General features: G+C 37.0%; 1 protein-coding gene across 4 annotated transcripts in view; it reads left to right on the forward strand.

The window, feature by feature from the left end:
* Positions 1-27,689, forward strand: part of LOC139817564 (uncharacterized) — a 325,316-nt gene that overhangs the window by 47,024 nt on the left and 250,603 nt on the right. For all 4 annotated transcript variants that reach the window (XR_011733273.1, XM_071785773.1, XM_071785766.1 and 1 more), the window contains one exon: positions 7,657-7,829. Coding sequence is in view for 3 of the 4 variants with exons in the window: in XM_071785773.1 (XP_071641874.1) it covers positions 7,657-7,829 (173 nt within the window). In the remaining variant the exon portion in view is untranslated. The remainder of the gene's footprint in view (positions 1-7,656; positions 7,830-27,689) is intronic.

The following is a 27,689-nucleotide window of genomic DNA, read 5'->3' on the forward strand; positions in this document are numbered from 1 at the left end:
CAGACACGTTGCATTAGCCTGTATCAGGTGCGTTATTGCGCCAAAGCAGCCGGACTGTTCATTTTGTAAATTCGGAATGTTGCGCGTTATTATCGAGCGTAGACGATCTTCTCTTTGGCTGGCGTAAATAATTAATGTCTTGTTAAATATCATCTTCACAGAAATATCGTGATGCCGTAGCTGTCGGCGTCGTAATGATCTTTGTTAGTCGTGTTGCTAGCTATAAAATACTTTGAAAGAAATTTAAAACAGGAAATTTAAGATATGCTATACATATAGTAGGTTTCTCCTATAATTTTCATAAAATTTCTTCGTGTGTATAAAGAAAGAAAGCATATATTTTCAAATAGTCAATTTCAACATTTCTTTAAATAAAGAAAAACACTTTCTTTTAGGCGACGCGCTAGTGATATTAAAAATACCAAGTAAATTATTTTATTGATCATTCAATACTTCCAGCATTCGAACGATAAGCTCCTGGCAGTGCATGAATTCATCCCCGTTCATCGCTATTCTTCTATCCCCGCGTTCTCTGTGGACCCCCCGCGGGTTGTGAGTCAGAAGTCGTGTAATGGGAGGGAGACGCATACGAGAAGGTGTAGTCCAACCGATTTGGCTGGCGTTACGGCGCGACGCCCCGTCCGTACTGAGTTATGGCATCCATAACTAGCACCCACGTCTTTCATTAACCCCGGCATTGTCGCGTATACCGTGGCCGCGTTGTTAAAGGGGCACGGGGAGATTGGTCGCGAAGGGGACCGAAGCGGGACACCTATTTGTTTTTGCTCCGTTTGTATTTGCCTGCCATATGTCTCGCTTGCTGCACGTTCGAACGTCGTTCAGGATCACGAAAACTCGTAGGATATTAATATGACGCTCGATACAGCTTTTCAGATTAGGACAGATTGTGGTATCTTTTAACTTTAACCGTTTCTCTTATTAATACTTAGGTACATACAACGTAATCTTTATTATGCGTTTGTTTGAAAATTCTCTCCTGATACTATATCACATAGGAAATTTTAAATCTATAAATCACATCCAGTATCCACGTTACCATTTATTGCAAAGAACAAATATATGATGAAACGAAGCATTTACATATTTTATGACAAAAATATCGTAAGTGCGATATGACTATTTCCCAATGGCTATTTTTATTTTTCGTTAATAGATACACAATTAGAAATTTTTTAATTACAATTTCTATAAATTATTAAGTTATGTATGCAATATAAATTGATCATAAGATTGATCGTCATTTTTCGAAGAAATTTATAATCTTTTATGCTGTTAAATATACTTGTTATGAGAAAATAGTAGTTACGATTGCTTTCAGTTTGTTGTACATAACGACAAACGACAACCATTTGATATGCTGACCACATGTGTGAAAATTGACGCCAACAGTAACCCCTTCGATAACAAACAACATCGATCATAATTCTGTGTGGACTACTTTGTCACGTCTGTTGAAAGGACAGAGATGGGCATTCAGTAGAAACGAGCGTAGAAAGTGCAGATAAATGATATCGATCGATCACTTGTTCGTGAAAGGAAATTAGCCTGAAAGCATGATGTGCAAAAACTGATTGGCAATATTTCGATTATACGTGTACATATTAAAACCATTATGTCAGTTTTCTTTCAAAAAATGTAATCACGCAGAGAGAAGAATATTAGAGAAACATCAATAATATAATTTATGCCAAAAAAGAGATATTTAACTTGTAAAATATCAGGGACTGAGGTCGCGTGAGATAATTTTTTTAAATGTCTAATGTTTTGTAAATCTTTATACCGCAGATATGATAATATATTACATAAATAAATTATCTCATGCTTCATTAAAAAATTACCAGAGATTGGATTTGATTTCTCTTTCAGAATTCAATGGAAAATGCAATGATATCGGGTATTATAGTTTTTCATAATTGAAAATTACACATTTAAAGTGAAAATGACGAGCGTAAAATGATTCGCGGTGCCTGGATTTGCACTTATGAGTTTCTAATGCATCTTCCGCTAATTGATAAATGTTTCTTGATTAGATTGCATATATTTAGTTTAACGATTATAGTATTATTCTACTGATATAATCCCGTTTGTTTTCGATATTAAGTATAATTTAATGGAATTAAACTTGGTTTGAACAATTATAATATGTAATCTGTAATGCGTGTATTATAATTCACATTAGCGAAATTTCCATTTCTCACAAATTACATAGTAGTATAAAACCGCAAAGGAAATAGTACAATTAATTGTATGTAATATTATTTTATCCTATCTTGCATGCTTGGTACCAACATTGTACATATTTTGCAGAACACGAACGTATAGTTTATTTATTGCATTTTTTTTTATTTGTATATGTATGCCACTGGTACCGGCATACCATTAAAAATATGAAGTGCACTCACATACATACGCGCTAGGAACACCTCCTCCTTCTACACACAACTGAGCAATTTTTTTATGAAATGGAACACTCGACCTCTTTCTATGTGCTAAGATTTAATTTAAAAGCAAATGCAGTTACTCGACATCAGTCATTTAACCCAAGCTTCCTGAGTTTACCTTTTGAATAAAAATTTAAAAATTATGGCGATAAATATGTAGTTCCTTTTGAACATTGCAATGCGATGTTTAAAAGCATATGTATTTTATGTGCTTTTATTAAAAAACAATGCAGTAAGTTCTTATTAATGAAAAATTGGTTGTTTTTAAAAATAATTTCTCAATTACTACTAAAAAATAATTACTAGTAATAAATAAATACTTATTATTTTTTATAATTTTAAATGACTATTAATATTGATGTATAATTATGCTTTTCATACTCTAAGTCAACTTCCTGGATAGACGTACGACTAGAGGGGGATAAAGTCAAGAAAAAGCGGGAAGGGGTGTTGTGATGAGAAACATGTTATATTTTTAGCGGGGCCTTTGATTTGACTGTGTGTGGGTGGGCTGTGCGGTTCCGCTGGCTTTTTAGTGTATAGTAAACATCGCTCAAAGATAAACTAATTTGTCCTGAATTTATAAAGTCTGCTCGTCCGTCTCGGGCCGCGGACAAGATACATAGATCATTTACTTGCTTAAACAAACATAACAGGGGACAGGAAAAGCGTGCGCGTGTTGCAGTCGCGCGCGTGAGTTTTCGGGAAACTTTCCGCGCGATGATAAATATAAATATAATAACGAACAACACATATACATCAAAGAATACGTCTGAAAAATATTAATTATATCAACCAATAATATTATATAACGTTATAACAGCACGTTATATGGTCTAGTAACGTTTACATAACTTTTATTATGGAGATGATAACAGAGAATATTAATTAATATAATGAAATAAAATAATAAAATAATATTTTAACGTTTTATAAAATAAAGTTTTAATTTAAATTTAGTTGCATTTGAATTAAATGTCATTTTCATAAAATTTTTAAATATTATAAATATTAAAACAATTTACATTCAAATAAAATACATAAAACACACGCATGCACATAAGGCACTGAGTTAAAATTAAAAATCCGTTTGGAATTAATGTACGAGCTAAAATTACCTTTCTATATTATTGGCTCTCTAATTTTTAGATATGTATATATATTCCTGACTTAAAAATTATAGAAAACTTATTTTTTTAAATTTCACTTCTCTGCGACCTAGAAGAGATATCCTATATTGATCTTTATAACAGTACTCGCTTTAATTTGTCAGTTCGCAAAGGGAATGGTCTATCGCAATGTAGTTATGAAAAAAAAAAGAGAGAAGAAACAGAAAAGATTGCTAGTTGCACGCGTGTCGCGCACGTGATACCTCGGATATGCGATCGCCATGAGAACGTCGGATTGTGGTCACATGTGGCGATCGCGTCGCGGCATGAGAAACTCCCGACATGTATCTTCGGTCCGCGTGTTGATACGGGTACGCTCAGTTGTATGCCAATGATTAATAGGAATCGACAGAAGCCGACATTGCGCGACGCCGACGTCGTCCGGTCGAGAAATATCGCCGATAAATTCTCCTTTGAATGCGGCCCCTTCTCTCTCTGTCTCTCTGTCTCTTTTTCTCTTTCTCCTTTCTCCTCACGAAAAGCGAAATATCTTTTTTCGGCGCCCTTTTTTCTCATTCGTTAATAACATTTTTTCGTTCTAATCCGAAAGCGCACGCGCGCGCGCTCGGTGCGCGAACATAAAGGAGTTAGGAGACTGCGAAATGCATTCTGGAATATTACATATCAATCGACTGTTATTAATTTGTCGTATTCACTCGTGGCGATCGGCATGATAATCTAATTGATTATCTCATTGCATGAGATGAGATAATGAAGCTAATGTAGAATTCAGCATTAAACATTGTCGGCGTAATTCCTCATTTAAATAACGACGAATACATTTCTCGTTAATAGCGATTTTTTTATTATTAAAAAATACAAGTTTTATATAATTGAATTGAGAGTCTATGGAAAGTGTGCATATCGTATTATTAAAAATGCTACGTGATAATGTAATCCGTTTATTGCATTAGCCGTAACATCAATGGTGATGCACAAATTAATTATTATGTATTATATTAAACATCGCGTATTTATTCCTATTAAACATGAGTAATTCTTTGGATTCGATTCTACTTGTCAAATTGGAAATATTTTTTCTCGTTAATGACGTTTTTCGATCGTCGCCGGAAGGTGCGCGCGTAACGAACGATCGATGTGTAACATGCATGCAATGAAAGAGTCGGAGGGGGTTGGGAAACTCGCGCTCTTGTTAGGAACACAATGTGCACGTCGCTCAGCGGATGAAGCTCGGACGTTACGTGTCAATCGAACGTTATTAATTTGCGGTATTCATTACTCTCGTAGATAGATGGCGATTAGCATCATTGATAATAGCACGAATTAGTCATGCCAACGTATTATGTCGCATTAAACGTATTGGTCGTCCATTTCCACCGAATGTGAGCGACAGAATTAATAATTTAGATTGGTAATCGCATACTTCTCTGGTTTATGATGAAACTGCGCATTATCTCGATCTCGATCATCTTTTAAATAAAAATGCTCCTCTCATGACACAACGCCTTAAATATCACAGTTTAATATATCAGGCAATATATTTAAATAGCTAGTTTGTTAAGAAATATTAAATTGATACTACATAGTTCTCAAAAAATATATTACATTAAAATAAAATTAGTATCTAATTTTTTTATTTTCTGAAAAATATTGGATTATTATTTAAGAAACATATGTTAAGCTATCGATATATAGTATATTTTTTCATATATGATAAAGAAGAATTAAAATATATACCTAATACAGAATGATTTACCGCGAATCGATCGCGGCGTTGATTCGAAGCCTCGAAGTTCTCGACGGAATCTTTGGCAAGATGTGCACGGATGATAGCGAATGCACTGGCGCGGAAGTGAAACTCAAAGAAGTTCCGGAATCGTCTTCGGCTGGATAACTCGGTGTCACGTGTAACAAGCATGCGCGGATACACGATTCTCTTTGCGATTCTCCACATATATACGCATATTGTTTTCGCGGGTGCACTACTACGAAGGGGAGCTTGCACGACGCTCGTTTTGCACCTCTCATCTTCCTCATCCTCTTCATCGTCCGCCTTCGCATTCACTCTTCCCGGCCTCTGAATTCGCAGTTCCACGAGTGGGCGTTATTGTATTACGCTGTATACCACGGGGCAGACTCCTACGGTGCTCCGTGCCACGGATTCGGGTGTAAACGTTATTATTTTTCGCAATTTGCTAAGCAGATGCTCCCCATTGTGAAGCCGCCGTCGGTGCCCGGGGTTTATTTTCCCGGCTCGTCTCTGACAGTCGCTAACATTGCGATATTTTGTTTCTGTTCGTACAGCGGAATTTTTTTTATACGCGAATCCGTGCAATCGTGAAATTTTCATGCCCCTGTATGGACCCAAATATGAGATAGGGGAAAAAGAGGAGAAAATGAAGAGTACATGTGCATAGTGAAATAGAAATTTAAGTTAGTTTTGACACGAGACTTTTTAAATAACTTAGTGAATAATTATCTTAAGGATATTAAAAATATTTTTTATTGGAAAAAAAAATCGTTTTTATATTTCTCATTTAATTTTACAATGTACGGATTAGGTATAACATATAAACATAAACATATGTATAGACTGGTTATAACAATATCTATTTATGTTTTATTGTAATTATAAATAGATAAATTTTAAATTTGTATAATTGTATGATCTCTAAGATAAATTATTATTTTTGGGATAAATAGACACAAAAATTAAAAAGAGAAAGATATTAAAATGACAATATCATCTTCTTTTTTCTGCGTTTGGATAAAAACTATTTAATAACTTTTATTTCTCTATATATGTATATATATATTTTTATACATCTAATAATTCTTCTAATGTGAATTTTTAATTATCGATTGTCATAATTTTTACTTCCATTATGTCGCCTAGGAAGTATTGTTGTTGTCTTTTTACACGGTTGTCTTTATACACGGTTTCAAGTTGCATCCCCATGCGTATATACGAGTGCGAATGGCGCGTATCCGCGTCGGATTCGGAGGCCGAATATTTAAACCAACTTGCTGGCGCGCATTGTTTCACCGGCATCCCTATCTCGGTGGACTACACACGTCGGGAAATAATGATCGCACCGGTCGTCTACCATCTCTTTCTTCTCGTTTCCTCCTTTGCCGACGTCGTTCGCGTTCTTCACGCCCGCGATGTTAAAGCATCCGCGACAAAAACGCTGCACTACCGGCTTGAGATTGTACCGGGCGCGTTTTTTTCTTCCAGTGACCGTGAACGAGGAGGTGGTTCAATGTGGAAAACGTTCGTGACTTTTCTTCGCTGTATATCTGCATTCTACCTGCATAGACAAAACATTCTCTCTCGTTTTTTAAGAAGTCTTGGGATGGGTTGTAGATAAATGATCGTATATAGACAAATAACTGATCTCTAAAAAAATTTTTTTTTAATTTATAGTTAATCTTTTTTATAACCATGTTCTATTTTTCACATAAATTCAAGGATAGAAGAATTATGTCGTCGCATACGTATATTGGTTTTGTTTCCTGCCTTCCAAACACTTTTTGCATGTATTATTCCTAAGGTTAATGGTAACGCTACTGAATCGTATCCAGACCCGCTTAGCGCGTTAAACTAGTTTGAATAAACGAAGGGAAACAGACGTGCGAGAAAGAGGCGAGCTGCAAAGTCGACACACCGCGAAGCAGAAGTTTGGTAGTCGTACAGGCCGGTAGTCTCTTTTTCGTTTTTTCTTGTCAGTTTTTTCCAAACATTCGCTCTTTTCAGAATTTATCATCATTTCTGTGATCTTCGGCGCCGCTGAAGTTACGGAGAAGCGATACTTTTGCGCCGAACTCGCCGACCGCTTTCTATAATATTTATTCCAATTTTTCGATTCTCTGATAATACATTTTCCATACAGCCAAATATCTAATTATTAAGTTAAATAACAAAAATATAAATATAGCATAATTATTTTTTGTAGATAAACTATTTTTGTACAAAATGTAATATATTTTTATATTTTTCAAAAATTTTTAATAAAACAATACAATTTTTTGAATAACAAAATATTTTATATTATCTTTTACAGATATATACTATGGAGGTGCGAACAGAAAGACCACGGACCGCCGGTCGAATAGCACCAACCGGGAGAGTAACACCGACGGTGCATCAAACCGGTGGAGGGCGAAGAAAAGCTATACCGGTTCCACCACCGAGAGTGCCGACTCCTATGCCTATCGCGAATAATAATCAGCAAAGGTAAGTGCATTTTGAAATTATAATTGAATATGTTTATGCCGGAAGGAATTAATTCTTCAAAATTCCTTTCTTTATCGCAACTATTTTCGGAAATATGTACGATATAATTAATTACCAATTTCGCGATATATTATTCGTTGAAAATGAGAATATGATTTCTATCACATGAATAAGCATGGACGATTATTTTAATATCTGGACAAGTGCAAAAATCTTCATCTTTACCTGTTTAATATGCGATTTTGTACACACAATTTGTTGCGAAACTTAAATAATAATTAAATGATGACAAAGCATTAATGTTTCGGAATTGATCCTCTCTCGCATACCATTCGAGTCAGTCGTGCAGAAACGTCTGTGGCAATGACTCGATCGTCTGATCCGCAAGTTCGCGGAACTTCATGTGGCGAGGATATATCGGGATCGTGCTTTCCGAACTCGCACGGCGCAGGGTCGCTAGGGTGTCTATTCGTTCGACGATATGGCTTTGTCCCGCGGTTTAACGGTGGGTTTTACAGCGAGTTTCCAGTCACATCAATTCCTTGCGAGGATAAGTGCCGTTAAGTGCGCCGCCCCAAGGTGCAGTCGTGAATAGTATGTAGTGGCATGGCTCGGGATAGGTACGGCTGATTAAACTCAGCCAGGAAGCGCAAGGTCGTCGCTGCTGCCCACTTCGTTGATCTCCTCTGCCAATCTGCTCCAGCCAAGCGTTGGCTCGTGCAGAACCGGGGATTTGCCCGCCACCACTCGCGGATAATACCACCCCCGAGATGTTAAGCTTCGTGGTTGGCGTATTTTTCGGGGCTGGTGTTCGCCAAGCTTGGGATTTTCGAGGGTGGTTTATCGGAACGCCACAAACTGCGCACATAAGTTGAGCTTGATAATTGAAAAGCTAAGTGGATGAAGGCGGATGGGTACGCGACACAAAGGGTGATTACGCTGTACTCACATGTAACGAATTAATCGGCGATTTTATGGAAGAGAATGGCGTATGTTTTTTTGAAAACGCAACATCGAATTTTGTTTTATCTTGTTACATCCAATTTTATTTAATATGAAAATCCTAATATTACATGTACGTAATATATTCGAACATGAAGTACGTTTTCGGGTAAAAGATACTTAAGTATTTAGGTTAATTAAATTTGTGATAAGTTTCGAAATTCGATTTCGTATTTTTCAGGGATTTCCTCTTCCTTCTCTTTCTCCTCTTTTATAGTCTTATGTTCAAGTTTGATAAAGGTCGTTCTTGAGTATGTCACTTAAGCGTACTGTCTAATTAAAGTTCTTCTCGTCTAATTAAGACGCTTTCCTTTTGTGTTGGATCTTGGAAACTAACATCTTAGATAAAAGTCACCAGTAATAAGCGCCGTCGGAAAAAGCGAAGAAAGAAATATATTCTCACGTTTCGTTTGATGGTTGATTATCGACGTCTGGTGAACATTTTTAACGAGTTGCAACCTGTAATTAATTACTATGCAATTACACCCTTTTCCCTCGATAAACACAGGAAACGATAAAGCATATAGAGACCATAACGCGCAACAGATTTCCTCGGTTATATATTTGCACCATTAATTAAATCGTAACATTTTCTCGGTAAATTATAACAGATTAATAGAACAAAAACGAAATGTAATGTGGAATTTTCAGCAAAATCGACTTATATAACGTACAATGTTTTATTTTTTCGTTGCTAATGGATCTGACATCCGTGAAAATTTTTCAAGTTGTAACCCCGTCAAATAAAGTCTCATACGAATCTCAAAGCTTGTCGGGTTTCATATTCGTAATTATTCGGCTGGACATGGCCACGACGTGTAGTCGTTAAAGGACCTTAATCTCAAGCTTACGGTCCGGAGAGAGAAAGAGAGACAGAAAAAGAAAGAGTAGAAGAGAATAATGGAGCGTATAGAAAGGATGGGGGAGTACAGAGATTAGGGAACTGAAAGTTATCTCGAAAAGTGATTGTCATCATTGCCGGAGTCTTCGTCCGGAGTTGCATAGCATAGCGTATTTCTATGATTTTGCTGTGCATTACGTTTTACGTGAATAAATGTACGTGTTACCGGTAATTAGGTCGTAAAATAGGATCTTGTTTGCATTATTTCAATATTATTTCAATATTATAGTATTAATGTGACAATTAATATTATCATAATATGTAATAAAAGTTATCTTGAATTTACATTTTAGATAACTTTTATTACATAATATTAATAAGTTAGATAACATTAATTATGTCACATGAATCAATATGATACGAAAAATTGATAACTTTTCTTAATTCAATCAAGATGATTTTGACAAAGAGAATAACTTTATGTAACAGGATGTTCCCACTAATAAAGTTAACAATCATTACTCTTTCTAATAATTTTATGACAACTGTTGCAAAATATAATGTAGCTATAATTTTTATAGTAATTAACGTATAAATATTTTTTATTTTGTATCTACGGGATGTGCCGTAGCTTTATTTTTATTCCATTTTTATTTTGAATATCTTTGAGTTTTTTCTTGAATATATATTTGATATAATCGAACATATATACAACGCGAGCCTATTAATTACGAGCGAGTGACTATTTCAACCGCAAAAAAATATTTGCGTCAGTGTGAGTTATCGAGGAAAATTAAATGCATAGTGGTTAAATGCTGATCATTGAAATTCTACGATTTTCTGGTTCGCGGTATTTTTATGATTTCCGTGGCATCCCTTTTCCGATTCTCTCTCTCTCTCTCTCTCTCTTTCTCTCTCTCTCTTTCTCTCTCTCTCTCTCTCTTTCTCTTTCTCTCCATACGTACATTTCATTAAATACTCCTTTTTTTCCCGCATTCGCGACCACCCTTCGTAAATATTCGTGCGGCGAAGGTTCTACAGCTATTCGCCATGAATCCCCGTTCCCCGGGGGTGAACGTAGACGCGCAGCGAATGGAAGGGGTGGGGTGCGTCAGGAAGTTTGAAGTATTTTCCTCATAAAGCTTTCGAGGTATCTAAAATATTTGCGACGATGCGGATTTCGCTTCGGGATTTTAATTAATTAACGACCCGACACGCTGGCTGGCCCGAACGAACCAGTTCGGTCAGACGATGTGTGTGAGGGAAGGCGATGATAGCGGCAAGTGGGTGGAGGAGGTAAAGGTTCATTAGAACCTCGTGCAGCTTGAAATTCTGTCGACCACAATGTAAATAACTCACTCGTGCTTTATATAAAGCAGAGGGAGGACCTTTGTGCCAAAGAGCCGCCCGTATGCGTTCATTAGCTGGTGTTTAGCTTTAGTTACACCGGTACATTTCGAACCGTTTCTGTCGCGGCGCGTGAACACGTCCGCGTATCATGCATTACACGTGTACGTGAAGAATCGTTGAAACGTATCGGAAGCGAGAGAGTATCTGGCTTCGTCCGGAAATGCGAAGCCTCACCATATCCGTTTGCCCTGAGGTAATTGCATGGAAACTGATTGGATAAAAGGAACACCTAATGGCGTACTAGATTAAGAACTTGTTAAATCAGGAAAGATAGGTGAGATTGTTTTACAAATGATTTCGTGATACTTTAATTAACAATACGTGAGATAATGCTCGAGTTTCCAATGCGTATTTCTTTCTTTCCATGGGAGATGAAAATATAAAATATAGGCATAGGTGCGAAAGGTGACTAACTTGTGCGTTGCGAATCTGCGTAAGTATAGGTATCTTTCGCCGCGAATGCACAATTACAGGTAAGCGGATAAAAGATATACGAGATGCTGTAGATTACAATTATTGTTGCAACTCGGTCGAGCCGCATGGTCGCCTCGGTGAGGAAATAATGCGAAAGACAATAATTCAGATCTCTCAAAGCGGTTCTCCAGAATCTGGTACCGTTTCCTGGGAATATTGTGACTAACGAACGCGCCGGAATATGCCACCGCGGTGGAATATACGCCAATTAGCTCGTATTTTTCGTCAAAGAGATCAAACCCTTTTCTGTATTAGTACAGGACCAGAGGTTATGGACGTAAAGAGTCGTTGGTAGAGACAAAGTGGAGGCAATGTTGGAGATAATATCAAAGGATAGTTAAGCCGTAGCATATATAGAGCGCCTGTGTCAGAGAGCTTTTGCGATTTCTGTATGAGGAAAACGCGTTCTACGCTCTTTTTTGTAAATTTAATCTATCGTGTCGCGCTGTTAATTTATTCTTTTTTACGCCGTTTTTCGTACACTTTGGCAAGAAATTATCCGAGAGAGTTTGTTAGAAAAGTTTGCGCGCGTTCGGTGGAAGAAGTATGATATCAGAGAAAAATAAAACACACTGATTAGATAGGGTGAGTTCGAAGAACTCCGGATCGCGTAATTTTAACGATGAATCTTAAGTCGATAGTTTCCAAGGAAACTTTTCTTATAAGGCTATTTGCTTACAATTTTTAATGAATCTTCTCCACAACAAATAATTAAAGCATAAATCAAAATTTCCAAAGAAATAATGTCCATAATGAATGTAAACTGTATAATAAATATAAGATTTTATTAGCTAGATGCATCTCACAAACAGTGTTTACTCTCTTACCATGTTATAACAGAATCACGTCTAATAAATATTCGTTTTCCTTATTATAACGCCATGGTAATTAAATCATTTTATAACACCAATTGACACATCTTCCGCGTTCATTTGAACTTTGTCATCTCGTCCTCGGTTCAATATCCTTTCGCGCGTGATGCCACCGTATGAATCCAATTTGAGAGCGGTTGAAAGACTACCACTCGATTGATTTGTCGCGCATGTCGAGAGTTAATTAGCTTGGAGATGCTAACCTAAAGGTTCTCTAGCTGGCGACCTTTAATTAAGCGATTAATCAAGCGATAGCCGAACATATCGACGTCCATGTATATGTGACGATCAACCGTTTAAAACCACACGTTGATCGAGTTTCTTGTGATTTATCTAATTATTACTGTTTAACTGTTGCATTTTCTAATTACGCTCGTATAAAAAAATAATATATTTTTTGCTATCTTTTCTTATTTTCCGTAATTATCCATATAGATGGACGTAACGTGTAATACTTCAGTATTTATAATTTTTGAATTTTTTATATATCTTTTTTTACAATTTTCAAAAATAATTTATTAATAACTTTATTACTTGACACACAAATCTTAACAATGTCGGATTTTTTCAAGTTATCTCTTGTCTTATTCGTTGATTATAATTGAAATTATCAACATATGTCAATAAACTGACTTTTGATTATAGTTTACTTTTTTATCTATAGATATTTTAGACTTACTGTTTTTTTCTCTCTGGTATTGTTTTATGTGGATGTATCCTTACTAGAGATACCAGAGATGCATACACGAAAAACTAGCGATTAGTGACTCTCGATAGCAATTTACTTTTTTACGGCTTTTGATAACGAGTCGTTTCTTTACGGTCCTTTGAGAGTGATTTACCTCTTTACAACTGTTGATAGAGACTCGCGGGTTTCACGGGATTTGATAGTGATTTATATTTCGTCATACGGACTATTCCGTTCGCCGCCTTTTTTCATCCCGCATTGATCTGCACCGACGAATCTATCGGCGGCCGCGCGCGCTTTCTGCTTTCGGTTTTTGATGGATTGTGCGAGTACGCGTGAATGCGCCACCTCAAATACGTCGAGGTGCTTAACGAGGCAGATTTTCACGAAAACGGCCGACAAATGGGAAAACGGATATCCTGCTACGATGCCGTGTACGTTTGCGATTCGAATCGCGGCGAACTACGCGTACGAGAATGGCACAGCGCGTCCGCAACGCAGGTCAAAGGCCCGCAGAATTTTTTAACAAGCCCAGGAGTCGTTTCCATAAGAGGAAGGGGTGCCAAACCACATGTGCTCAGGTGTCACAAAAATACCATAATTCCTACCATTCCAACCCTTGACGTAGTTAAGGAGTAGTAACAAATGACTGAATATGTAATCTCCTTTTTTATTTTCTTTATCGTTTCCAACACATACATAAAATGCATTAAAAGTAATAAGGAGTGAGAAATGATATCTTGTAAAAAATTATTATATTTCGACGGAATATTATTTTAACTTTTTAACTTATTAACTTTTTTTTATTTAAATACGTGAAATATATCTACATATTAGATACTGGCATGAGTTAAGCGTTATAATAATGAATATATTTGCCTGTCTTTATTTTCGTTCGTTCTACAGAATATCAATATTAATGAATTAAGAACGATCAGCTAATATTTTTTGGAAAAATTATTTGATAGTAGAATGTTTTTTTTAAGTAGTGAGATAACCTTCCCTTAGATTAAATTTCGGTGTTCGAGAGTTAACGTAACAGTACAAGATCTGCCTTATCGGCGCGCGATATACCCGGTGTCGCGATAGAAAGCGCTTGGTATCTCGATCTAGCGGCAGGTCACAGAACACCATTGAAGGGATGCTGCGACGTCGGGACGCCGCGCGCCGATGATGCTCGGCGTCTCCGTTGGTAGGCGCCACTTTCCGGAGAGTCGTCGTCTCCTGGAGGGTGTCTTTCACCCTCGGCGCGCGCGGTCGAAACTTTCCTCTATCGAGAGAGATTCATGGTGAAACCAAACTTGTAAAGTTGGAAACGTCCGCAGTACTACTCCGTAATTAATTAGATCGTGAAAATAATGTGCTTCCAATACCTATCATGGAATCGTATCAAACTGCGTAAACTTGAGCGTTAGCTTGGTTGAGATCCGTTCAATTTTCGCAATGTAATAGTTAACAATTGAAATCATTTCGAAGTTAACTTGTTGTTAATTTCTCTGTCTTTTATAGCCTTTAAAGATTTCATTCGTTGTTATTGATCAAATTGCGTTTGAGTTTTAACGCGTCGCTTAATGTATCGCGAATACATAACAGCAGCGGACAATACAGATAAGCGATCTAACGTTCAATCGCTTTTCGCGAATGCGTTTATCACATTACTTCGGGAATCACGTCGTATTTATCCACATCGTGAATACTTTATCAGTCGCAGGTCGTTAACCTAATGGAAACGGCGTTAAGGCCGAGGGGATCAATATAGTGCACTTTCGCCGTCGTCATTTACGAAGGCCGAGGCCAATCGTAAGAAAAGACATCGAGGAAAAGGCGAGAGAATCCGCGCGGCTCTAATAGCGCGTGAACACACTTAATGGAACCATTTGAATCATAATGCGGTCGATCGGGGCCACGATTGGCAGTTTCTACCCGGGGGATCTCAGACCGCGCGTCTTGCTCTAATCGTCTTTTCTTATTAGAAAACCGGTATCGGCCAATCCCGCACCGTTACGAGGCAATCACTCGTATAATGATAAAAGATCGATAATTTCAATATAAACGTGCGTGCGTTACTTTCATGTCATTTCTATAAAGCACATCGGTTCTCGCATGGCAATAAATTATTTTTGCCGCTCCATTTCTCTTTATGATTACGAACTAATGTTAATTAAGTTCTGCTCATAAACAGTATGTCAATTATTTTAGAGATAAATTGATAAATAGCTAATAGGTAGCACAGAAATTAAAAATGAGTATATCTCACATATTGAAAATAAAGGAAAATTGAAATGCATAATACAAGAGTATAAAATTAAACTGGAGTGCGAAGCATATGATAAAATGTTAAAGGAAAGTGCGATAAGCAATCTTTCACTTGAAGGTTTTTAAAAAGAGTGGAGTTGCGCTTCGATCTCGTAATCGATATCGTACGCGCGACTAATACGGCATCGTGGCTTACAGTATAGTTCCATAGTCGAATATAATTATTTGTAATTTATTTAATATATCCGTGTTTTAACGATGTTAATTACGCGCGATGAGGCCGCCTCTCTATTGCCGTTTTCGCGCGCGCGTATAATTATTTCCCAGATATTAAACCTTGAGTCTCATGATCTCCGATACTTGTTTCTCTCCTTTGTTTTTGCGCGATAACAACTTCAATGTTATGACTGTCTTCCTGTTTTCTCGACTCTTTAGTTCAATTCACTTGATGATTTTCTTTCTCCGTTAATGGCCCTAAAATATATCGCGTTTAATTTTTTATATACCATTTAAGAAAGAAAATGATACGTTTTGAAAATTATTACGAAAACAATTTTTATAGATATTTATCAATTGCACTTTAGTTACGTATAGAATTGCGAATGTTTAATTAACGTTAGCTAGAAATAGACGGAATATATATGTAGAAAGACATGGACAAATGATAATGTTATCGTAAGAGTTAAATGCTAAATACGCTTAATGAGACATCGATTAGAAACTGTGCCTCACAAGTCGCTTTCCATTAATTAGCATGACTTAAAGAAAAAAGAATATTTGCTAGTTTAAATGGGACGGATTCATATTCGTTCATGAAAATAAGATAAGATTTATCGAAAGCCAACATTTTTTTTAATATCTGTATTTTTATGATAATATTCTTACAATTATACATACATATATATATTATATATGTATAATTAATTTCAGCATTAAAAGCTGTTTATGAGATATAAATTGAGATAGTCAAATCATATAAATGTTTAATAATTTCAATTTGGAAATATCGATGATCGGTTTAGTTATCGCTAAGGGCAGAGTTCAAACGCGCAGACAGTGCTTACAAGCGCGCACTATTTGCAGCCGTCGAGATAACGATCGATATTTCGACCATGAAGCTCCGTTAATGAGATCGTTTAATTCCACGCTCGCGCGACTCCACGTACGCGCTTACAGGTCATTATAGTACTCGCTGCCGTCGCCTCAGACGTCTATCTATAATAATGATGCTAAATTACCATCTCTATCTGTCGTATCTCCAGTAACCCTCCCAGATTATGACCAGGACGAGCGGGGGTCCTGTGGTAGGTAGTTCTGTGACTGATTTTACATTGAGGTTTTCGGATAGGATATGGACACCGCAATAGTAACCACAACCAATGTTTAACATATAATAACAATATATACAAATCTGTTATATAAAATTATATATAGTTATATAAAACAATTTTACACAAATATTTACAATTTTATATAAAATATATAATTTTATTATGCAAAATAAAATAAAAATTAAAAAAATGATATTTAATCTAATATAATTTTTCGTTAAACAATTTATTTCGTTCGTATTATTCGCGTGCTGTTTAAGTGTCAGTGATTGGTCACTTGGAAATATATACATAAGTGTGTAGTGGATACACACGTGTGTGCATAAATGCGTCTGGTGCCAATGATCCGTTGTGAATAATCGACATTGCGTTTACCCGCGTCTACCTGCGACGTTGGGTGGACAAGTGGGCGTAGGACATGGATCACAAGATTATCTTGTCCATGGGATACCCTGTCTAAGAGATATTCTGTTTAAGTGTACATCGTACCATCGAGCATTGTCTCGTCGAAACGTGGAAATGTTAATCGAGAAAACCGTTTTCTCAAATGGTTAAGTTACTCGTATTTCCTTTTGATTGATATATCTTTTAAATATGAATTCTTTAAAAACATGCTAACATTATTCTTTGCGAGAAAAGCTGATTAAATACCGTTTTTAAATAACTTTAAAAAATTCATTATATGTATAAAATAAAAAAATAAATCTGTTTCGATGAGTTATTATGGAACTATTAAATAATGCATGTAAATAATTAAACGGTGAATAATATATGGCTTTTCATTTTATCGTTCGTGAAACAATGACCATTGAAACGCGCGAGACTATAACACACAGGTGACAGGGATTGTTATAGGAAAAATCTGTAACGGACAGTGTTTAGTGTTTTAATTTTATTTTTCAGCTGATTCCTCTCTCACTCTCTTTCTCCTTTTCTCTCTTTCCACGATTTACGGTCAATATTCGCGTTTCTACGGTGTGAGCCTAAATTTTATTATTCATTGCGCACGTAAATATAAGCTGGCTATTATGACATATACGCACACTGTACGGCTTACCGTATCATAAAATTTGCGTGAGACCGCTTTTCTGTAAATCACGGACGTAATAACAGAGCACAATAGCAAATCTCAATTGTGAATCTGTTGTATCATTTTCGCTCACAAGCTCGGAATGCGCACGCGCGCGCGCGCATGTTTCGTTTACGTTTATTCGGCTTATTAAGGTGGTTCATGCATTTAGGTCAAATGTAGTTAGCCCGGAAAATGTCATATGACATGAAAGATTAACGTTCTTAGAGTGTGTCTGTAAAATTTCGGATTTTTTAACCGTTTGGTTCCGGAGATGTCCGTAAACTTTGCCAATTTAACTCGGGGGGGTGGAAGCCCCTCTTGCGAAAAACGAGGCTAAAGCGCTTATGCTGCAAAAATTACAATATTTCAAAAATAGATGAACGAACCAAAAACTGACGAAACGATGCAATAAACATTTTGCAAGATACTGGACGAAGCCCGAGTTCATTGACCGTACTATATAATATATAATAAAACGTAATTTTCGATTGACTAAATTGACAACACGGAACTGACAGCTGGACTCGAGCGGCATTAGTGGCAGCTTGGCAACGCATGTGTCAGCTGATGAGTATAGCGCATATCCCAAAACATTCAACGTTTACCATGTTCTACACGCTGAATAACAAAGAGTGAAACAAAAATATTCGTCCATTTCTAAAGAGAATTAAAATTAAGTTTGATCAAGATCTGCAATACTGAATAAACAAGTTTTAATACAATGAGGTTATAAAATGTCCAAATAATGTTAACATGCATTGTTTATTCTATTTATCATATATAACGTTGCCGCGCTGCTGTTGTACATATATTCACACGGCTCACAACTCTAGTAAAAGATGTGACTTTCGTCTCAATATTTTAATTACGTAGAGGTCGTATAACATTAAATATGTCATAAATAATAAATCTAATTATATGCTGATTTTTACGGACAAAAATCACACTTATTTATCACTAATAAGAATAGTTGCCTATTTGACTTGCAAGTACTGCATGAACCACCTTAATTGCAAGCGATACGGCGTATTCGTATTTGCCTTAAAATATATTCGTAATTAAAATATTACATGATGATACAGTCGCACAAATGCTGGGCCGATGATATTTACATCAACGTTAAGGGCTGTCACCTTTGTAGGTATGATTAAACAAGAAAAACAAGATTAAAATTCAACAGAACATAATTAATTTTATTAAACAAACAAAACGATCGATATATGTTTCTACCAATAAAACATGCATTTTATTTATACAAACATAGTCTATCACACGCATATACATACACACAGCTACTTTTCTTTGAATTTATTTTTCCTTGTGTATCTTTCTTTCCATTAGCTGATATCTACAGAAAATATTTAAATTTATTGTGTTCATTCCGTTGTAATTGCTTCTCGTTTATTTTCTGCAATCGTTAGTTACAACTGACCTTAAGAAGAAATCGAACCCCACACACACGCGTCGTTATCACTTCCGGCGCATTCGCTTTCGAATAAGCTGACTCTGTTATCGGTGGCGCTATCTTAGGCGTTGGTAAATGCGTTTTAACGACGGTATAATTAATTAATCCTTGAACGGCGCGCTGCGGTGCAAATAGTGGAGCTACGGAAATTATATGCCGGTGCGTCAATATCAGCTCGCGGAATGCGCCTCCATGTACTTAACGAGACAACGCGCGCGAGTCTGGCAAATTCAGAGTGCGGTGGTATAACCAACATATCGACCTGCCGGTTGTACATTCGCGCCGAGTCGTTACAGGAGAGATACCCATATGAGATACGCACAATAGTGATATCTCTCTGATACTCTTCTGGCCGTTTCCGTGTAGCACGACCAGGGAGTAAGACACTAAACGCTCTCTTGCACCGGTTACCTCTCACAATTCATATATTGTTGCTCGCGTAACAATTGCCATTTATTGCCTGTGCTTTTTTTTATCTATGAAATCTTTTATTTCGTTAATTTTTTTTAATAAAAATAAAAATAAAATAAAAATATACTGCGTACAACTTAAAAATGTATAAAAATCTAGAGATTTTTTATGCATATATCTATATGCAATATATCTTCATGATTCGAGATTTACATTCTCTTTCTCTCTCGACAACGATTTCGATACAAACTATAAATACGTGTTTTGCGTTTGACAAGCGCACGTTTATTTGTTATTTTATTGTTATCGACAGCTACGACGAACAGTGTATGTCATTTCGAAACAACATCGATACGCAATGGCGCATTGTTCGTATATACTATATTTTATGGAGATTCGAGGGAATGGGTTGACTTTCCTTCTCGCAATGTTTAGAATTTCTCGTGAATCGCATTGTCTTTGTAATTTTCATCATGAGATTCTCGTTGCAATGTTTATAAATGTTCTTTTCTCCCGTTCGGTGCATGTAATGAAGGAACAGATGTTAGTTGTTTCATTATTGAAACTGGATCCCGGATTATTAATAACGAGAGACATAGTTATAACTCATATATACCGTGTTACCGTTACTGGCGATACATAATTGCTTATCGACATACTTTCATTAATCAATATATCGACTTAATTTATATGCAACCACCGCTACTACTTTTCGAAGTAGTCATGAACAGATCTAATATATCTCCGTCAGCTTTCGATAATATCGATACACCGATGTACCGATTATGCTCGAGTCCATCTTTCGAAGTATTATATAAAATCGATTCAAAAATCCGGCTGAGAGATACACGTGCGATAAAGGCATATCAATGAGCAGGCAGAAAAGCGACGAGTAAAGTAGCTCCATTCTGTCGCGGAGGAGCAGGATCGCGGCAAGTCGGCGCGATAACAAATCGATGATAAATCTCCTTCGACGCTCACAATCGCCACTCACGGCGACGATTTGGCTGGTGTCGCTGCATCATAGACCCACGGGGTCTCTGGAGGCGCCGGGCTACATCGGCGGCGGGAATGTAATGCGGTCCACTATGTGGAATGCCCATGGGCCGGAGGACGCGTGTCCCGGCCTGATGTTGATGGATAAGCGGCTCGCGCTACGCTGATGCGCGATTTGTCATCGTACGGCTGATGCGCGTGTACGCTGTTGTTCTTTATGTCCGTATCCGTGTATCTTACTATTTGAGATGGACGCTGCCACTAGACTCTTGATTCTGTGCTCGCGCACGTTTCGCCGCGTTCGTTGCGTCCTCGAGAGAAGACGGTACGTGGGTGACGGGAATCTTTTTAAAAGGCGACGTGATGGATACCGATAAAATATTCTCGAAGGACCTATTAAAATATAAAGATATTTAATCTTTAATACATTTAATATTACACATTGATTCAAAAGGCAATTTTTTCAAAAAATTAAATTGATGATAAAGGTTGTGCTGAAGTTCAGAAAAGTTAGGAATGATACTGAATCATTATAGAGAAATACATAATTTTCTAAAAGATTTAATACATTTTCATAAAATGTTCTTGCATTTTCTAAATGCATCATAATATGTATTAAGACACAGGAGGTAGACCTAAAGGAGCAGTTAGGATCCCTATATTACTTTCACGGTGATACTAGTTTAGTCTATTTTACGTCGATGTGTACACGATGATATTCTATCGATGAAACTTTCATGTGTCCGATAAAAAAAAAGATCGATATGGCACGTGGATAGATTTCGTCAAGCAGCACATCTCTGTGAGGCTTGACGCGAAACGATGCCCTGTACAAGAATCTCAATTATTCATGACGACCCGCGCGCTCGACTCTCAAGTGTACCCTTCACACGCGCTATATCGTCGCACCATGCAAAGCAGAAACCCTCCGAGGACTCTGCCTCCCGTTCGTTTCCTTTTGTTCTCTCCCGCGAGCGAATAACGATCGTCCGTGAAGCTATTCGCGCACGTCCGAGGCTTGCTTTACGTGCCAGTGAAATATCCCAAAATTATACGGTAATATCTGGCGGCGACATAAACGCACACACGTACGCAACGGGGTTGTTCCTGGGGGAGCGTCACCTGTGCGAGATAGAGAGAGGGGGAGAAGGATACGAAGATGCGAGGGCATCTCTAGGGATCTTCGCTTCTTCCTTTTCCTCCCCCCTGCGGCGAACATTTTCATAAACTCCCTCATAAAGCATACTCGCATCCTGGCATGCAACCCGCCGTCAAAAGCGCAAAATGGATACATTGGCATTAATTACGCTTGAATGGCACCGCGAAAGCGGTTTCGTAACTTTCCACCAACAATCCTGAAATACCAACAAGTGGGAGGATCAGGGTTGGAGAGGAGTAAAGGATGAAGCAGGATCGTACGGTGTGATGAAACGCAAACGCAACGTAAGTTGAACAGACGTTGCTAGTAAATTGTGACATGAATTTTGTTCACTTCAGGCATACTTTCTAGACATTTTTACAGTTCTTTTTTTTTCCATTTCGACAGCGCGAACGTACACCTTTTATTTTAAGCGCAAAAATGCGAGATTGTGCTGAATGTGACAACTTTATAATTTAGAAAATTATTTTGAGAGAGATAGAGGGGGGTGGGGGGAGAGAAAAACAGCACTAAATGTGCAAAGTATAACTTTTCTTTGAGAATTAAATCTGTAAATTTTTATTTAAAATTTTGAACAGAGAAAATGTATAGTCGGATTATTGACTGTTAAAATTATTATTTATTTTTTTGTTTTAATTTTTTTATTTTGTATGTATTATTTTCGTACTTTTTAATGACATTATCTTTAACCATTATGACGCTCACAATCAGCTTTCTTGAGCATTGTGATCACAGATATCACAGCTGCAGGTTTACCGAGAAGGAAACAAAATTTTACACACAGAATTTATCAGTCATTTTTACCTTATAAAAAAATTGCCAAACACAATTTTATTGCAGCCACTACAAAAAAAGCTCCTGAACTGACACGATGCTCTCAGCACAATGCCACGTGGTAGACTGTTTTCACAATACTGTAAATTCGCAATATTTAACAGCAAAACTCTGAACGAGTTTCAGTTTGCATGTTCAAATTTTAGAAACTTTGGAGTACCTCCTCATATACCCATTACAATTTTTACATGTATCTGTTAAACGTACCAAGATATTTCCTAGAAGCTATCACTGAATGTTATTCATAAATAAAAATGTATTATAAAGATAAAAACTATATTTAAAGATCCGTTGCAGGATTTTAAATTATTTTTTTATATTTAAATCAAATAAACTTGGTTATTTAATTTTCGTAGCATTTATTTTAAAATGAATGTTTTGATATGGTATATATAATTGCGACTCTTTTAAGGGGATGCTGGAGCCGTCTGTTTTACCGGCATTTTTTGTCGGCACGTAGCGTCGTATTAATTTGACAGAATTAAAAATCCTTCTCCAGAATTGCAGTACGTACATTAATGATTCGGGGAAACTCCGATTTTATATAGAAAACGAGAAAAAATTACGAAAGTACAGATTTCCTTATCCTACTCTTATCCCAATATGGCGTCTCGAGTTGCGGTGAGCTGTCAGCTCGTCACAAGATGTATTTCATATAAGAGATATACCATTGGTACGAACGCGAAAACAAGTTTCCCCGAATTGCACAACAAGAAAAACATTGATAAACCCTCCAAATCAAGATTTAGAAGCGTAATATAAAAGTATAATGTCGATGTGCATCGTGCGTATGTGTGCGTGCAATGTAGCGTGCTATCCTTGTCTAAATCTTTGTCTATACAAGGACAGATGTAGTCGGTGAGCACTTCTTTATCGACGCTGATCGAGTTCGGCTACGGCTCCAGCATCCCCTTAAGAAGATATTTAAGAAAATGACTGTATGAATACCTCACAAATGTGATATAATTAAGGCATCGCAGATTTATGTCGACGTGCAAAAATACATACTATAAAAAGTTAGCGAATTGTGTGTGTGTGTGTGTGTGCTTTGGCCTTTCTTATATTTTATGACGCGAACTGCTTATATGGCTGTCTACTGTTTTATGGGAGACCGCGACGAGAGAGGGTGAATTCATTCGAAATGCGGTAATGAAATGTCGTGCCTAAGACGCCATTGGACGACAAGACAACGCACTTATAGGATCCGCGGAGTATCAGGAGATTATATACGGGTATGCACTCGTGTGCGTTACGCGATAGGGAAGCAACACTAAATACTTACGTAGACGCCTATGCAGGTCGTACTTACGGACATTTATACCTTCCTTCGAGGATTCAGGCTACACTGAATGCGCGCGTAACGACCGTCGTAAAAACATTTTTGAACGTTACGGATTTTGCAATCTCTTTTACGCAATCTGCTGAGACTATTCAATATCGTCGTCGTGAAAAGTGAACATTACAATATAATGTTACGACCAATTTTATAAATCGTCGTAGATTTGTCGTCGGATTATTTTAAATTTTATTTATCTGGAGAAAACAACCGGAGATTTTACAAACGATTCGAAACAACTTAAGCTTTTTTATTCATTATAAAACAGTAGCGAATAAAATGTTATTCATAAATATTAACACAAACATTACCTAATTCCGGATTGCATTACATATTGAAATCGTACGATATATACAGAGACATCCATACATACATATAACTATGAGGTATGCATACGTGAATAGTTCTGTAACAAAAAATACAAATTCCAGCGCTGCATTGCGTGCTCATACCACGTCATATCGAAATTTTCGTATTGAAATTTAATACACGCTAAATCCCCTGAAATTCTCGGCGTAGATACAGGATTAAGCGGGAAGCTGGAAGGTATACCGAGAATTCCATATCATTATGAACAATCACAAAATTTAAAACAATCAAAATTTAAAACGAATATATGTTAAGTCATGCCCATTATTATTATCAGGTTTGAATATGTTATTCTTTTATATTCTGAAAAACGAGAACGTATCAAGTTATAAGAGGATATTCGAAACAGAAGATAAATTTATTATAATTTACATTTTAGAAAATGTTTCTCAATTAAATCAATTTTTTGATGCAATCCATTCGGGCATTTATATAATACCCGTAGAGAGAAGATCGAAAGGAAAGAGTGATAATATTTTTTTAATCCAAAGAACCGTTACAATCAGACAATGCACTTATTCCTCGAATTACCGACGTAAAAACTTTCAGACGTTTGCAATAAGAACATTTCCTCAGTGACACCTTATAAATGTATACTCAGTAGCAAGCGTGCCGTGATAAACGCGGATAGAGAGATACCGATAATCAATCTTAGGATCTTCGTTGCTAAGAAGTTCCTTTCGTTCCCTCTGTCAGGCTCATTTCTGTAATCCGCGAACAAGAATCTCGGAGAAAAGACGGGAAAATGACGAGGAAAATAGTTTCTTTGAATAGAATGTTAACGTCTTCAGTGGTCTGGTCGTTTTCGGGAGGAAACCATTTTCCGACCAAGAGATCCCCAGATCTGGTCGGGAAGGCAGTGCAAACTTTCCACGCCGAGTAATCGCATGTTACTGCGCCATAATAGTTAGGTATATTGGTCACACTCCTTAGTTTGTCGAAAAAGTCTCTCTAGCAATCGGGTTAGCCATCTGAAGTCAACTCTTTACTTCCGCACATATTTATTATGATAGTGATGTTTTTTAGCATTTTAGTTGCTAGAAACTTTTTTAAAATTGTATTTTTATTATTTATAAAATAACACTGTGAAATCTGAAAGTGTATTTTTTAATATTTTTTAACTGTGACATAATATTAGTTTATATTTTTCCTTAAACAATCTTTGATAGCGCATTATGTAAAATATATTAATAAAGATAATCGCGATTCATATAGCACGCTGCAATTGATAGCGGCCGCTATAATTGCTTTTTCCTTTCACCTCATTAAAAAAGTGGCGTTTCCTAATTCTCGCTCATCCCTTGAGCTTTGCCCTTCATTAACGCGGCGGGATCCATCGTCGTCGGAACAAGTCGATACTCGTGCCTCCACAATTAACCAAATTAACGGGCAATTAGTCCGGGAACCTCGGCACTCGAATAAGCGCGGGAGCCAGAGTTTACCTGCCATCCCGGGACCCATCTTCCCTTCTTCAGCCACGTCATCCCACCGCTCGCCGTCAATTTCTATCCGACGTTCCATCATCTCGGGGCTAAAGTGTCGATCGAATTACATTACGGCTTGTAGACCCCGAGGAGGACGACTTTCGTGTTGCCCTCCGTGCCTTCCTAAGTCGAGGACCCTATTGCATATGAATATAAGTGTATTATCATAATATCGTGCCGAGGGATGGCTCTTCTTCTGGTTGGCTGCCAGGGGGATAAAATCTTCGGAATAGCATAGGCGAGGGATGGAAGCTCACTTTTACAGGATGTATATGAACGAAAATCCCGATACGTATGTGCCGGAATGCAGAATCGCGTCGAAGGAATGCGGATGAGTTTGCGCGCACGTGACGGAACCTGAAATATCACGATGCACCATAATACACCTTTATAACGTTAAATCTGACCCCAAATAGAACGGTTAAAATAATATAAAAATATTACGTGATGTGTATTGTGTCTCAAGTTTTGTATATTTGTTCCTTTGCGGGCAGTTTCTTCTGTAACAAGAATTTAATTGACAATGAGATTTTAAAAACTTATTATTTATGTTACATTAGTTATAATTAAACTTCATATTTCGTGAAAGTAAAATTTATTTGAAATATTTAAAAAATAAGATGCAATGGTTTGTTTGCAATGATAAAAACTTTTAGCTCTTTAGTGACTTATAAAATAAAAATCCCTTCTTTCAAAATACCTTCTTTCACTAAACTTTAATCAATAGATAACATCTCGCCTCATGTAAACTGTGCTTAAAAATCGAAACTATGAAGAGCTTTATTAATGTTACTATGATAATGTGACGCAACTACATTTAATTAATGTCAACGAAATGAGTATTGTACCTCTGACGTACTCGCTTAATTATCCTTTCTACGTCGATCCTACCGTATACATAGCGTCGGCGGTGCAGCTAAGGGAATTGATTATCTCTCCCCGGGAAGCAGTTCTTCGAGCCGCTGACAATGCCATTCACGTCTCGATCGAGGTGTCTGTATTTATCCGCAGCCTGCTCGGATTTGTCCGTCAATTAACGACCGTGCTTTAATTAATACCAGCTCCATCGCGTGTTGTGAGCTCGTTGGGATATAATGTCAAAGATTGACGACCTTCCTATAGAAAGCCAAGGGAAGAATCGATCGACCGTCTATGATGACGAGCGTAGCCAAGAGCATAATACAAAACAGGAACCGTAACTTGAAACTCCAAGAATCCCTTTACGATAATTATAAAACTAATTATTTTAAGAACTGATTAATTTAAAGACATTCTCTTTCTTTTCTCTCAAGATATTCGATATAATTTTAAGAAATAAAACCTCATTATAATCGCTAATGAGCAAAGCAGAGCAATTTTGATTTGCAAATTACATTATAACAAATTTAATATATTAATATATTTAAAAAATTTGTTTATTGAGATAATCAGAAAGTTCTGAGATATAAATAAAATCACAAAACTGTTTGAAGGCTCTACGACGCATTAAAAAAAATTGCGATTCATTTTTATCGTTTAGACGTCTTCTTGTCGATTGCATTAACGTTGACTGCAAAGTATGTCGATGCATGATGATGATGAGAAGCGTGCTGCCAGACAGCGGGAGACTGTTACCTGTCTTCGGGATAATGGAATAAATAAAGCAGGTTTCTCTCGGGAGAAAGGTGGAGGAAGCGAGCTTGCTTGTTCCGCGACCGTCCTCCCATTGTGTCAGCCTGACTTCGCAAGAATTGACTTCACCGGTTTATTACGTTTGTTCCCTTTCTTGGATCGTTCGAATCGAACACGGGACCCTTCGATTTCCCATTCAAAACTTATCGAGTGGAGAGGGAAGATTAAACGGACATTCAGTGTCGAATA

Source organism: Temnothorax longispinosus, chromosome 1, assembly GCF_030848805.1.
Source record: "Temnothorax longispinosus isolate EJ_2023e chromosome 1, Tlon_JGU_v1, whole genome shotgun sequence".
Lineage (NCBI taxonomy): Eukaryota > Metazoa > Arthropoda > Insecta > Hymenoptera > Formicidae > Temnothorax > Temnothorax longispinosus.